The sequence below is a fragment of the Pocillopora verrucosa genome, chromosome 11 (genome assembly GCF_036669915.1).
Source record: "Pocillopora verrucosa isolate sample1 chromosome 11, ASM3666991v2, whole genome shotgun sequence".
In the NCBI taxonomy this organism is placed as follows: domain Eukaryota; kingdom Metazoa; phylum Cnidaria; class Anthozoa; order Scleractinia; family Pocilloporidae; genus Pocillopora; species Pocillopora verrucosa.
In genome coordinates, this window is record NC_089322.1 from 13,679,976 (window position 1) to 13,693,368 (window position 13,393).

The 13,393-nt window shown below is 37.6% G+C and overlaps 2 protein-coding genes across 2 annotated transcripts; both read right to left on the bottom strand.

Annotated features, from left to right (window-relative positions):
• Nucleotides 1–2,714: 2,714 nt before the first annotated feature.
• On the bottom strand, nucleotides 2,715–5,970 carry LOC131771038 (uncharacterized). Its single transcript, XM_066173866.1, has 6 exons — nucleotides 5,892–5,970; nucleotides 5,197–5,285; nucleotides 4,769–4,885; nucleotides 4,102–4,639; nucleotides 3,638–3,797; nucleotides 2,715–2,826 (listed from the first exon to the last, which is right to left on the bottom strand). Exons 1-6 carry the CDS (start codon nucleotides 5,968–5,970, stop codon nucleotides 2,715–2,717), a joined length of 1,095 nt encoding a protein of 364 aa, XP_066029963.1.
• A 2,489-nt stretch (nucleotides 5,971–8,459) lies between these two features.
• Nucleotides 8,460–11,726, bottom strand: LOC131771040 (uncharacterized). The gene is made up of 6 exons (XM_066173906.1): nucleotides 11,648–11,726; nucleotides 10,952–11,040; nucleotides 10,521–10,637; nucleotides 9,844–10,393; nucleotides 9,379–9,538; nucleotides 8,460–8,571 (listed from the first exon to the last, which is right to left on the bottom strand). Exons 1-6 carry the CDS (start codon nucleotides 11,724–11,726, stop codon nucleotides 8,460–8,462), a joined length of 1,107 nt encoding a protein of 368 aa, XP_066030003.1.
• Between the last annotated feature and the right edge of the window lie 1,667 nt (nucleotides 11,727–13,393).

Below are 13,393 nucleotides of genomic sequence, written 5' to 3' on the forward strand. Positions count from 1 at the left end.
CTCGAAACGTCAGCTTTTAAACTCTGTATGGTGGCCAATTTACGTTATTAACTCGGTTGATAATACTAAATTACCTTGTTGGATATGGGCTGGATTATGACCAACTCGGCCCTACGAGACTCGTTGGCTATCAATCATTTCATATCCAAAGTACGCCCGTGGAATAATTGTTTAGAAGTCGTGCTCCGTTGCCCAACCCGCCACCATAGCCTCCAACAACTGCGCGCAAAAAATTCGGCAAATCAAAACCATGAATATTTACTCTTCCTCTTCCCTGTAGAAAACATATTTTCTGTAACTTCATGGGACTTGAGATGGTAACTTCGATTTCTGACAATTTAAACGATCTAAAAACTTGCAATATTTGTATGTATGATCGCTTATGATGTAGGGTTTATTTTCTTCATCACGGAGGTGGTCTATCAGTGCCAAAATATATCATGTGAAAGCTAAAACATCAAAGATCAGTTAATTATTATTTAATCATTTACAAAGCTAGAGTATTGAATCGTTTTGTCAATCAATGTATAGCTATTGTCAACTTTCAAACGACACACTGACGGCCATGATATAATTTCATGCACCTTTTCATTTCGAAAATATTTGATACATCCACCAAGTTTCTTTTGCATGAAAAACTAGACGTTAAAAAAGGGAGCGATTTTAACTTCACTCCCTCAACGCATGGACTACCTACTGATTCAATCAATTCCTAAAGTTTCGAATAAATTATTAAGCCAAAGTGATTAACGCAAAGCGAAATTAAAGCAGTGTGGAATAAACGCAAAGAGATTGCATGAAACTGTCCTACAGCACTAAGTATAGATTGAGCATTATGTAAAGATTTCCTCAAGGAAAAGAGAAACACTGTTAATTTTCAGGACAAATGAGATTTAATGTCTCCCACGTTAGTTCAGGTGATCTCCAGGGAATTTGCATGCGGTTATGCCTCAGCTGTACCATGTAGATGCAAAAGTCCTCTATAGTCAGGGGATGTTGGTTGTGTTATTAAAAATTTACCTGATCCTCCCTCGAAATGCGAGGAACACCAAAGCAATTTTGAAACTGAACATAAGAAAACCCATAAGAAAACCCATAAGAAAACGCAAGCGAAACGGAACATAATTAATTATTTAACCGCCCTCTAAATAAAATATCTGTTCCTATCTGTTTCTTACATTACTTGAATAGGGGTCGTGAAATTTTATCTTTTGCTCGGAAAAGGCTGAAAAAAAAAATGTCATTCATGAATAATGAGTAGTTCTTAGCTGAAATTAAGGCTTTCAGTGTGCAGTATTACGTTTCATGTTTTGTATTAAGTTTTATTACATAGCAGAGTCCGCAGTGCGCGCAGCGAGGCCCATATTTATTAAAAATGGTAAAATAAACATAAGAATACTTTGTTTTTGAGCAGGCTGTTTGTCTGACTTGACTGACTTGAAATATTTATTAATGAGAAAGCCGTGAAAACTCCTGCGTTTTACTCAAGACCATTGAAAATTTAGAAATACTGGCTGGCGGCTCTTGTTTCTGAGCTCCTATTGTTTTTTCGAATTCATTGGCTGAGTTCATCATTTCACTGCAGCCGAATTTAAAACTAGCGAGAGTGTGTGTTTGGAACAGCTAATTTGCCCTTAGAATCCCTTAAAGAATAGTTAGATATTTCACTCCGATCACTAAACATTGATTTAAGATAATCAGGGGTAATAGCGTTAAGTAATTTATGGTCCGTAGTTCTTTTTTAGAATTTTCGTCAAAGATCAAGTTTTTTCCACTCCCAAGTCTTACAAAAAGGTCATCAACGTTGGCGTCCTAGGAAGAAAAGATCAAAATACGCGCAGTACGATTCGGTAGTTTTTGCAATTTAGTTGCGAGAGATTTATTGCAATTCCCCCATAAGAACTTGATTGAGGTTGAACTAAAGCATGATAGATGCATAGGAGCGTTTCAAATTGGAACAAAGGACCTACATCGCCTGGAGATGCCAATGCCAGAGGCAACTTCTTGAAAATGTAAATTGGCCACCGTAAAAAGTTAAAAGGCTAACGTTTCGAGCGTTAGCCCTTCGTCAATCGCTCTGACAATAAATTCGTTTCTATTTCATGAAGCTTTGTTGTTATTGTTATTGTTGTTATATTTGTACCTAGATATTTGTATTACCCGTTTTTATTTGTTATTTCAGTCGAATCACGTCTACACATCTTTGCATCCAACTGCACGTCTACCCGGTAAATCGTTTTAATATGCATTCATTATCCGACGTTAAACGTGTAGTATTTATCTACAGGTGCGAATTTTTGAAAAACCACAAAGCAAAGTATAGAACGATGAAACCAATCCCGAACTACTTTCAACCCCGAATTAAAATTTGCTACACTTTCGGAATACAATCTTTTAGCTTCAACTTCTCCTGGAAAGGGCATAATTTCACGTTAATGGCAGGAATAGAGATTACTCTGATTTATTGACCATAAGAACGCAGCCGTCGCTTTCAACACAACCAGACTATAAAGATAAACCGCATCGAACAACTTTTAATGGAAGAAAACTCAAAAGCCACCACTTAAATGACATTTTCAATATCTCAAAACTGCATTTAAAAGAATAACACAAAATCCAGGATTTTTACCGAGTGAACAGATTTTAAGATTCTTCTTTTTTTTTTTTTTTTTTTCATATTTGAGGCAACAAAACAAAGTAAACATAATTGGCGACTACCAGTCGTCAATTCTCTTCTTTTTCTTATGCTTTCGTTTCGGCTGCCAAATTGGTTTCTGTGGTTTGGGTGGCATATTAGTGGTAGCCTTTCTGTCTTTGTACTCTTTCCTGCAAGAAATGACAAGCATAGAATAAGGAATACTTATTGAAGTCAGATTTCCTCATTACTTCAGTTAAATATTGAACCGGTGTCTATCAACCGTAAATCTGACGCATGCGCGCAATGGATGGACTTTTGATCCAAAAGGGAACAGGTGACAACAATTCAAAGGCTCTGTTTTTACCTCTGTGTAGCTTCGTGATAACAGTAGAATTTCTACTAATGGCTAAAAAATTTGGGCTGCATTTAATAGGGGTCGAATCCCTTGCAAATCATGATATTTGACACAGTCGTAGGAGCTACTTAATGTTATACACATCTTAAATATCTTCCGCTATATTTCTAAGTAGTAATTTTCAATTCGTTTTTATTTTATACATTCCAGTACTTTCTCTATCATTTTTTTTTTTGCTTTCTAGTCCCTTGCAGACGGTATTAGATTGAAGGTAATTTTTCGCGTCAGAAAATTTACTCCAAATATCACGGGATAGCAACTGACTCATGGGAACTAATTATCTATTGGGGAGACCTCGCTCGTTTGGCTACTGATTTCAAACAAAATAATCTTAACCCTTTACACCATAACATTAGTATTCATATTTCCGCACGGTTCTCTTTAAATTTGCTATGGTACTGACAAGGAGTATTTTTGATTGACAACAAGGGGTTTCTAAAATGAGTGATCATTTCCTTTACTCTCATAACCTTTCTGTTTGATTTAAGGCTGATATTGTGAGGAGAAATTAGAAGCCAGCCACTCTCAAGGGTTTAAGAGTTATTAATTTTTTAAAAACAGTTATTTGGCAGCATATAACTTACCATTTCCGTCCGATGAATTTCACAGTTCGCACACATAACCGGTAAACGAGAAAAGCAGCAACCAAAAGAGAAACATTGACGACCAAACCAGCGGAGAAAGCGTAGACGCCATCTTGCCAGGAAACGAAATCAAAGCGAGTTTGAATTTGTTTCACATGATCTGTTGGAAAAAAAACTAATGTCACAGAAAGTGAACAAAGAAAAGTTTCCAAAACTAGTAACCGCTTTTTTTCTTTGAATCGAATGTACTAATTGTGGAATAAAATTGTGCAGCTGAAGATGTAAAAAGAACTTAAGTCATCCTCTATAAATTGCATCGTATAGCCCGTGTAAAAGAAAATAGCTGATTATAGATAATAATGATAAATCCAGCTCAGCCGAAAGTGAGAAGTGAAATGATCTGTCTCTCTGCTGCCAGGCCAACTTGTGAAGTGAAAATTCAATTCTGAGCAGAGCTGACTTACCGTGTAAGAAACCAAAATATAAATCAACCACAACATCAGTGATATAAGAGAAGACAGGCACAAATGGTTCAACAATCCACGTCACTCCGTAAATCATCATCTGGATCAGCTCAGCTGACTTACTTTGGACCATCTCGGCAAATAAATATGTCGCAGTTATGGTAAAATCCGCTAAAATCCATAAAATCCAAGCCAACCATTCCGTACAGTTCCATGACAATTTTCCAAGCCACCTCTTTGCTCCATTCCACGTCAAGTCTGAGAACCATTCGAATTTCTCCCGAGTCCAATTAACCGTTCCAATCCAGGTGTACTGAAGTCCATACCATACTTTTCCAATCACTACCCTTGAGACCATAACGCATTTCTTCCAAATCCCCGAGGTCATTTCAAACGTACCGTCACGCACCTGGGTCATTACTGACACTGTAAAGTTCCACATCCGAGATATCAATGCAGGAGTTGTAATTTCGAAAACCTCATGGTCAGAGCACGTCGTGTTTCTGAGATACTCAGGGATTTCCTTGCACTTGAAGATCTGACAATGATGATTTAGAGAAGTCATTGGCCATGTGAAATACGGAAGAGTAGTCCGGTTAGCTTAGTTCTTTAAAACATAAAATATGAACGGAAAACGGAAGATAAAACGAACCATCAAATCTAATACCTTTGAATGTTTAGGTCTGATGTAACCATACGCTTTGCTGTTAACTTCAATGAAATCCTTTTCGTAAATCAACTTCAGTTCAACATCCATGGAGGGAATTTGTATCTTAACCGCAATCTGTTGTTCAAGACAAAAAAACCTTCATATCGAAATGGCTGAAAATGTTTTAACTCTGAAGATTTTTTTAAAATTTATTATAATGCTGCAAGCACTAATACATTGGTCCATGCAGCTGGATTTTCCTGGTTTCAATAACGACGCGCGAATCGCTGGTAGCAATTTATACTTTCTGGTTGGTGAAAGACGCTGCAAGAGTTGTGCGTCTTTTCCGAGAGACAAGGTTTCAAATTACAAATAGGATATTTTTTGGAACTGCATTTCTGTGCAGCCAACGATAAGTATGCCTTAAAACTTAAATTTCGGCAAACCTTGTTGTTCCATTTTCCAGTCATCATCATCATCTTGTGTTTGTTGAAATCATTCGGCTCTTCCCCCTCACTGACTCGAGTAAACGTTTCTACGCATGAAAAAAATAAGTAATTTGGTGCTATAGTGAATTGTAGCAGTGTAGCGTAAAGTGACGTAGCGTATGTCCATGTAATGACTTGTACGGTAACATTGAAAAATAAGAAGATTGAAAAAAAATAAATGAATAAATCTCTGCCGAAAATAAATATGTTTTATAAATTTCCATGCATTGTTAAAGCATGTTGAATTTCTTTCATTCTCGTGTACTTGTCGATTCTTTAAAATGATGAAGGTGCGTTTATTTTGAAAGAAACTTAAAAGGATTTATCGCAACTTTTCAGTTTAAAACCTTTTGTAAAGCGCGCAAAACTTAGAAAGGAACTTAAAACCACACGCGCAGTAACCATAGGAACTAGAAACATTTCATCTACGGAAACTGATTTGAAGTATTTTTCATAAGAACGTGTTTTGCAAAAATGTCCAACCTCTTTACCCGACAGCAACCAAAACTAAGCGAATCCCTTCGAAACATTGTAAACCGGTTGACATGAAGAGCAGCAAGTTAAGCCGTTTTTCCTATTACTAAGTCCAAAGTCATAACCTGCAAGGCTTTAAGATAGAGAAAAATGTTTGTCAAAGGGAGAAAAAACCTTACCGTCCAGATTAGCACTGTTTGTAGCGTTAGAATACAACGATAAAAGCGAAAGCGCTATTATCGCAGTCACCCACTTCATCTCTAATTTGTCTCCAAACTTTTTTTTTCTCTCTCACGAAAAGTGCAACCTTGCTCTTACCGCGAAAACGAAGTGAAGTAAAGATTGACGTTACAATAATTCTGTATGACGTAGGCCGCATGTCAACTGCGCGCGCGAGATGGTCGTTAAACTTGGTCCCACACCCGGCTTTAGAGAGTTCTAGAGCGGCAATAAGATACAACATTCATATAGCTTTTCGATAAAAAGCGGCCTGCTATAACGCAATTCAAGAATTTTCATTGGCTTATCCATCATGGGTTGTGAGCCATTATACCATGCTCTAAGCGTTAACTCACAATTAAAGCGGAGCTAAAGCATTTTCGCCGAGGATACAATTTATCTATATTTTGGGGTGTTTTTAATGAAGCAATGTTTCCACCCGCGCCTTTTGGATATGAATAAAGGGGGCAAGTTTCTAAAGAAACTGTGGCGCGTCGGTGGGAGAGTATAACAGGGTAATTTAGTGTTATCAACTGAGTTGATAACGTAAATTGGCCACCGTAAAGAGTTTGAAAGCTGACGTTTCGAGCGTTAGCCCTTCGTCAGTTTGAGAATGAAATGCATTTATTTCAAGATATCACCATCTCTGTTTATCTAACTTGACTGACTTGAAATATTTATTAATGAGAAAGCCGTGAAAACTCCTGCGTTTTACTCAAAACCATTGAAAATTTAGAAATACTCGCTGGCGGCTCTTGTTTCTGAGCTCCTATTGTTTTCTCGAATTCATTGGCTGACTTCATCATTTCATTGCAGCCGAATTTAAAACTAGCGAGAGTGTGTGTTTGGAACAGCTAATTTGCCCTTAGAATCCCTTAAAGAATAGTTAGATATTTCACTCCGATCACTAAACATTGATTTAAGATAATCAGGGGTAATAGCGTTAAGTAATTTATGGTCCGTAGTTCTTTTTTAGAATTTTCGTCAAAGATCAAGTTTTTCCACTCCCAAGTCTTACAAAAAGGTCATCAAAGTTGGCGTCTTAGGAAGAAGAGGTCAAAATACGCACAGTACGATTCGGTAGTTTTTGTAATTTAGTTGCGAGAGATTTATTGCAATTCCCCCATAAGAACTTGAATGAGGTTGAACTAAAGCATGATAGATGCATAGGAGCGTTTCAAATGGGACAAAGGACCTACTTCGCCTGGAGATGCCAATGCCAGAGGTTTTTTTTTTTTTTTAGATGTTTCGATATCAGTATATTCCAAGGTAAATTTTTATCTGTATATACACCAAGAAATCTTCTAAATGAAACTTGCTTTATAGAGTTACGGTCAATAGTAAGACAGAGGGGTCCATTAAAAGTATCCAACTTTCGTCTTGAAACTATTAACATGAACTCAGTCTTTGACTTATTAAGAGAGATGAATAAAGGGGTAAGTCTCTAAAGAAACTGTAGTCCTGCGTCGGTGGGAGAGTATTGCAGGTAATTTAGTGTTGACAACTGAGCTGAAAACGTAAATTGGTCACCGTAAAGAGTTAGCCCTTCGTCAATCGCTCTGACAATAAATTCGTTTCTATTTCATGTAGCTTTGTTTTTATTTGAATGAAAGTGATCCTCGCAGTAATGTGCACTACTTGGGCAGTGGTGAAAACAAGGCCTGAAAAAAATTCAGGCCTGTTCGGGATTTGAACCCATGACCTCTGCGATACCGGTGCAGCGCTCTACCAACTGAGCTAACAAGCCAACTGTTTTCCATATATTCTTATCCGTTTATTCATCACTTCACGGGTTTATTTGGAACCAACATCATGACCAGCTCCCAGTTGGCTTGTTAGCTCAGTTGGTAGAGCACGTCTTTCAAGTCTTTATCCGCAGTTCAAATATATGAATTCCATATATTCTTAACCGTTTGTTGTTATTGTTATTGTTGTTATATTTGTACCTAGATATTTGTATTACCCGTATTTGTTTGTTTTTTCAGTCGAATCACGTCTACACATCTTTGCATCCAACTGCACGTCTACCCGGCAAATAGTTTCAATATACATTCATTATCCGACGTTAAACATGTAGTATTTATCTACAGGCGCGAATTTTTGAAAAGAACCACAAAGCAAAGTATAGAACGATCAAACCAATCCCGAACTACTTTCAACCCCGAATTAAAATTTGCCACACTTTCGGAATACAATCTTTTAGCTTCAACTTCTCCTGGAAAGGGCGTAATTTCACGTTAATGGCAGGAATAGAGATTACTCTGATTTATTGACCATAAGAACGCAGCCGTCGCTTTCAACACAACCAGACTGTAAAGATAACCGCATCGAACAACTTTTAATGGAAGAAAACTCAAAAGCCACCACTTAAATGACATTTTCAATATCTCAAAATTGCATTTAACAGAATAACACAAAATCCAGGATTTTCACCGAGTCAACAGATTTTAAGATTCTGTTTTTTTTTTTTGTTTTTTTTTTTTTTTTTTTTTTTTGAGGCAACATAACAAAGTAAACATAATTGGCGACTACCAGTCATCAATTCTCTTCTTTTTCTTGTGATTTCGTTTCGGCTGCCAAATTGGTTTCTGTGGTTTGGCTGGCATATTAGCGGCAGCCTTTCTGTCTTTGTACTCTTTCCTGCAAGAAATGACAAGCATAGAATAAGGAATGCTTATTGAAGTCAGATTTCCTCATTAATTCAGTTAAATATTGAACTGGTGTCTATCAACCGTAAATCTGACGCATGCGCGCAATGGATGGACTTTTGATCCAAAAGAGAACAGGTGACAACACTTCAAAGGCTCTGTTTTTACATCTGTGTAGCTTCGTGATAACAGCAGAATTTCTACTCATTGCTAAAAAATTTGGGCTGCATTTAATTGGGGTCGAATGCCTTGCAAATCATGATATTTGACACAGTTGTAGGAGCTACTTAGTGTTATACACATCTTAAAAACCTTCCGCTATATTTCTAAGTAGTAATTTTCAATCCGTTTTTATCTTGTACATTCCAGTACTTTCTGTATCATTTTTTGTACTTTCTAGTCCCTTGCAGAGGGCATTAGATTGAAGGTAATTTTCGCGTCAGAAAATTTACTCCAAATATCACGGGATGGCAACTAACTCATGGGAACTAATTACCTGTTAGGGAGACCTCGCTCGTTTGGCTACTGATTTCAAACAAAATAATCTTAACCCTTTACACTATAACATAAGTATTCATATTTCCGCACGGTTCTCTTTAAATTTGCTATGGTACTGACAAGGAGTATTTTTGATTGACAACAAGGGGTTTCTGAAATGAGTGATCATTTCCTTTATTCTCATAACCTTTCTGTTTGATTTAAGGCTGATATTGTGAGGAGAAATTAGAAGCCAGCCACTCTCGGGGGTTAAAGAGTTATTAACTTTTTAAAAACAGTTATTTCGCAGGATATAACTTACCATTTCCGTCCGATGAATTTCACAGTTCGCACACATAACCGGTAAACGAGAAAAGCAGCAACCAAAAGAGAAACATTGACGACTAAACCAGCGGAGAAAGCGTAGACGCCATCTTGCCAGGAAACGAAATCAAAGCGAGTTTGAATTTGTTTCACATGATCTGTTGGAAAAAAAAACTAATGTCATGGATAGCGAACAAAGAAAAGTTCCAAAAACTAGTAACCGCTTTTTTTCTTTGAATCGAATGTAATAATTGTGGTTTGAAATTGTGCAGCTGCAGAAATAAAAAGAAATTGAGTCATCCTCTATAAATTGCATCGTATGGCCCGTGTAAAAGGAAATAGCTGATTATAGATAATAATGATAAATCCAGCTCAGCCGAAAGTGAGAAGTGAAATGATCTCTCTCTCTGCTGCCAGGCCAACTTGTGAAGTGGAAATTCAATTCTGAGCAGAGCTGACTTACCGTGTAAGAAACCAAAATATAAATCAACTGCAACATCAGTGATATAAGAGAAGACAGGCACAAATGGTTCAACAATCCACTTCACTCCGTAAATCATCATCTGGATCAGCTCAGCTGACTTATTTTGGACCATGTCGGAAAATACATATGTCGCAGTTATGGTAAAATCCGCCAAGCACTGAAGTCCATTCCATAAAATCCAAGCTAACCATTCCGTACAGTTCCATATCAATTTTCCAACCCACCGCTTTGCTCCATTCCACGTCAAGTCTGAGAACCATTCAAATTTCTCCCGAGTCCAATTAACCGTTCCAATCCAGGTGTACTTAAGTCCATACCATACTTTTCCAATCACTACCCTTGAGACCATAATGCATTTCTTCCAAATCCCTGAGGTCATTTCCAACGTACCGTCATGCACCTGGGTCATTACCGTCACTGTAAAGTTCCACATCCGAGATATCAATGCAGGAGTTGTAATCTCGAAAACTTCATGGTCAGAGCACGTCGTGTTTCTGAGATACTCAGGGATTTCTTTGCACTTGAAGATCTGACAATGATGATTTAGAGTCATTGGCCATGTGAAATACGGAAAAGTAGTCCGGTTAGCTTAGTACTTTAAAACATAAAAATATGAACGGTAAACGGAAGATAAAACGAACCATCAAATCTAATACCTTTGAATGTTTAGGTCTGGTGTAGCCATACGCTTTGCTGTTAACTTCAATGGAATTCTTTTCGTAAATCAACTTCAGGTCAACATCCATGGAGGGAATTTGTATCTTAACCGCAATCTGTTGTTCAAGACAAAAAAACCTTCATATCAAAATGGCTGCAAATGTTTTAACTCTTAAGATTTTTTTTAAAATTTATTGTAAATGCTGCAAGCACTAAAAAATTGGTTCAAGCAGCTGGATTTTCCTGGTTTCAATAACGACGCGCGAATCGCTGGTACCAATTTATACTTCCTGGTTGGTGAAAGACGCTGCAAGAGTTGTGCGTCTTTTCCGAGAGACAAGGTTTCAAATTACAAATAGGATATTTTTTGGAACTGCATTTCTGTGCAGCCAACGATAAGTATGCCTTAAAACTCTAAATTTCGGCAAACCTTGTTGTTCCATTTTCCAGTCATCATCATCATCTTGTGTTTGTTGAAATCATTCGGCTCTTGCCTCTCACTGACTCGAGTAAACGTTTCTACGCATGAAAAAAATAAGTAATTTGGTGCAATAGTGAATTGTAGCAGTGTAGCGTAAAGTGACGTAGCGTATGTCCATGTAATGACTTGTACGGTAACATTGAAAAAAAAGCAGATTGAAAAAAAAATAAATGAATAAATCTCTGCCGAAAATAAATATGTTTTATAAATTTCCATGCATTGTTAAAGCATGTTGAATTTCTTTCATTCTCGTGTACTCGTCGATTCTTTAAAATGATGAAGGTGCGTTTATTTTGAAAGAAACTTAAAAGGATTTATCGCAACTTTTCAGTTAAAAACCTTTTGTAAAGCGCGCAAAACTTAGAAATGAACTTAAAACCACGCGCGCAGTAACCATAGGAACTAGAAACATTTGATCTGCGGAAGTTGATTTGAAGTATTTTTCATAAGAATGTGCTTTGCAAAAATTTCCAACCTCTTTACCCGACAGCAACGAAAACTAAGCGAATCCCTTCGAAACATTGTAAACCGGTTGACATGAAGAGCAGCAATTTAAGCCGTTGTTCCTATTACTAAGTCCAAAGTCATAACCTGCAAGGCCTTAAGATAGAGAAAAATGTCTGTCAAAGGGAGAAAAAACCTTACCGTCCAGATTAGCACTGTTTGTAGCGTTAGAAAACAACGATAAAAGCGAAAGTGCTATTATCGCAGTCACCCGCTTCATCTCTGATTTGTCTCCAAACTTTTTTTTCTCTCTCACGAAAAGCGCAACCTTGCTCTTGCCGCGAAAACGAAGTGAAGTAAAGATTGACGTTACAATAATTCTGTATGACGTAGGCCGTATGTCAACTGCGCGCGCGAGATGGTCGTTAAACTTGGTCCCACACCCGGCTTTAGAGAGTTCAAGAGCGGCAACAAGATATAACATTCATATATCTTTTCGATAAAAAGCGGCTTGCGTTGATTTTAGATCGGAAATTTTTTCAGGTAATATTGATGGCCTGGTTATCATTTATTGTTCACACGCGTTTGAAAACCTAAGAGAGAAATTAAGAATTAATTAAGGTCGCAGTAAAGCAGTTTTTCCTTCTCTTTACTTTCCTTAATCCCGACCAGTTATTTTCTGTTGGTTCCCTACCTCTTTCTTTTCTTTCGCTCGCATAACGTCTTCGCTTCAGGCTTACACAGTGACGGCCTGGAAGCAGGTGCACTCCCCGTCCTAGGTATTGCCTGTTGAAGGAACCTGTAGCAGCTACGGTGAGCGATGGTACATGCGCTTAGGATTCATTTGATATTGGTTTTTATTAAAAAACTGGACCGAGAATTTTCATTGGCTTACCCATCATGGGTTGTGAGCCATTATACCATGCTCTAAGCGTTAACTCAAAATTAAAGCGGAGCCTAACCATTTTCCAGGATACAATTTATCTATATTTTGGGGTGTTTTTAATGAAACAATTATTCCACCCGCGCTTTTTGGATATGATTAAAGGGGGCAAGTTTCTAAGGAAACTGTGGTGCTGCGTCGGTGGGAGAGTATAACAGGGTGATTTAGCTGAGTTGATAAGGTAAATTGGCCACCGTAAAGAGTTTGAAAGCTGAGGTTTCGAGTGTTAGCCCTTCGTCAGAGCGAGAATGAAGGGCTAACGCTCGAAACGTTAGCTTTTAAACTCTGTACGGTGGCCAATTTACGTTATCAACTCGGTTGATAATACTAAACTACCTTGTTAGATATGGGCTGGATTAAGACCATCTCGGCCCTACGGGACTCGTCGGCTATCAATCATTTCATATCCAAAGCACGCTCGTGGAATAATTGTTTAGAAGTCGTGCTCCTTTGCCCAACCCGCCACCATAGTCTCCAACAACTGCGCGCAGAAAATTCGGCAAATCAAAACCATCAATATTTACTGTTCCCCTTCCCTGTAGAAAACATATTTTCTGTAACTTCATGGGACTTGAGATGATAACTTAGATTTCTGACAATTTAAACGATCTATAAACTTGAAATATTTGTGTGTATGATCGCTTATTATGTAGGGTTTATTTTCTTCATCACGGAGGTGGTCTATCAATGCCAAAAGTATATCATGTGAAAGCTAAAACATCAAAGATCAGTCAATCATTATTTAATCATAAACAATGCTTGAGTATAGAATTGTTTTGTCAATCAGTGTATAACGCGGCCAATCAAAACGACTTTATACTGCCAGAAACTATTTAAAAACACCTGCCTGCCGTATGAAACCTTCATCGTGTGAGTAAGCAACTTTAATCACTTTCTAGAATTTTAAAAGTTTACTGAGTCAGAAGTTAAAACTATCTGGACGACATTTAACAGTTCTTCGCCAACACGCTTCCACAAAATGGTAAGTGGTAATTTGAGCATTA

Excerpts from the sequence above, each read along its gene's own strand:
- LOC131771038 (XM_066173866.1), bottom strand. The coding sequence starts at position 5,970 with ATGAAGTGGGTGACTGCGATAATAGCGCTTTCGCTTTTATCGTTGTAT. Across the intron at positions 3,798-4,101 it reads ATATTTTGGTTTCTTACACG|ATCATGTGAAACAAATTCAA; the intron begins GTAAGTCAGCTC and ends TTTTTCCAACAG. Across the intron at positions 2,827-3,637 it reads AAATTCATCGGACGGAAATG|GAAAGAGTACAAAGACAGAA; the intron begins GTAAGTTATATG and ends CATTTCTTGCAG.
- LOC131771040 (XM_066173906.1), bottom strand. The coding sequence starts at position 11,726 with ATGAAGCGGGTGACTGCGATAATAGCACTTTCGCTTTTATCGTTGTTT. Across the intron at positions 11,041-11,647 it reads AAACAGTGCTAATCTGGACG|AAACGTTTACTCGAGTCAGT; the intron begins GTAAGGTTTTTT and ends TTTCATGCGTAG. Across the intron at positions 9,539-9,843 it reads ATATTTTGGTTTCTTACACG|ATCATGTGAAACAAATTCAA; the intron begins GTAAGTCAGCTC and ends TTTTTCCAACAG.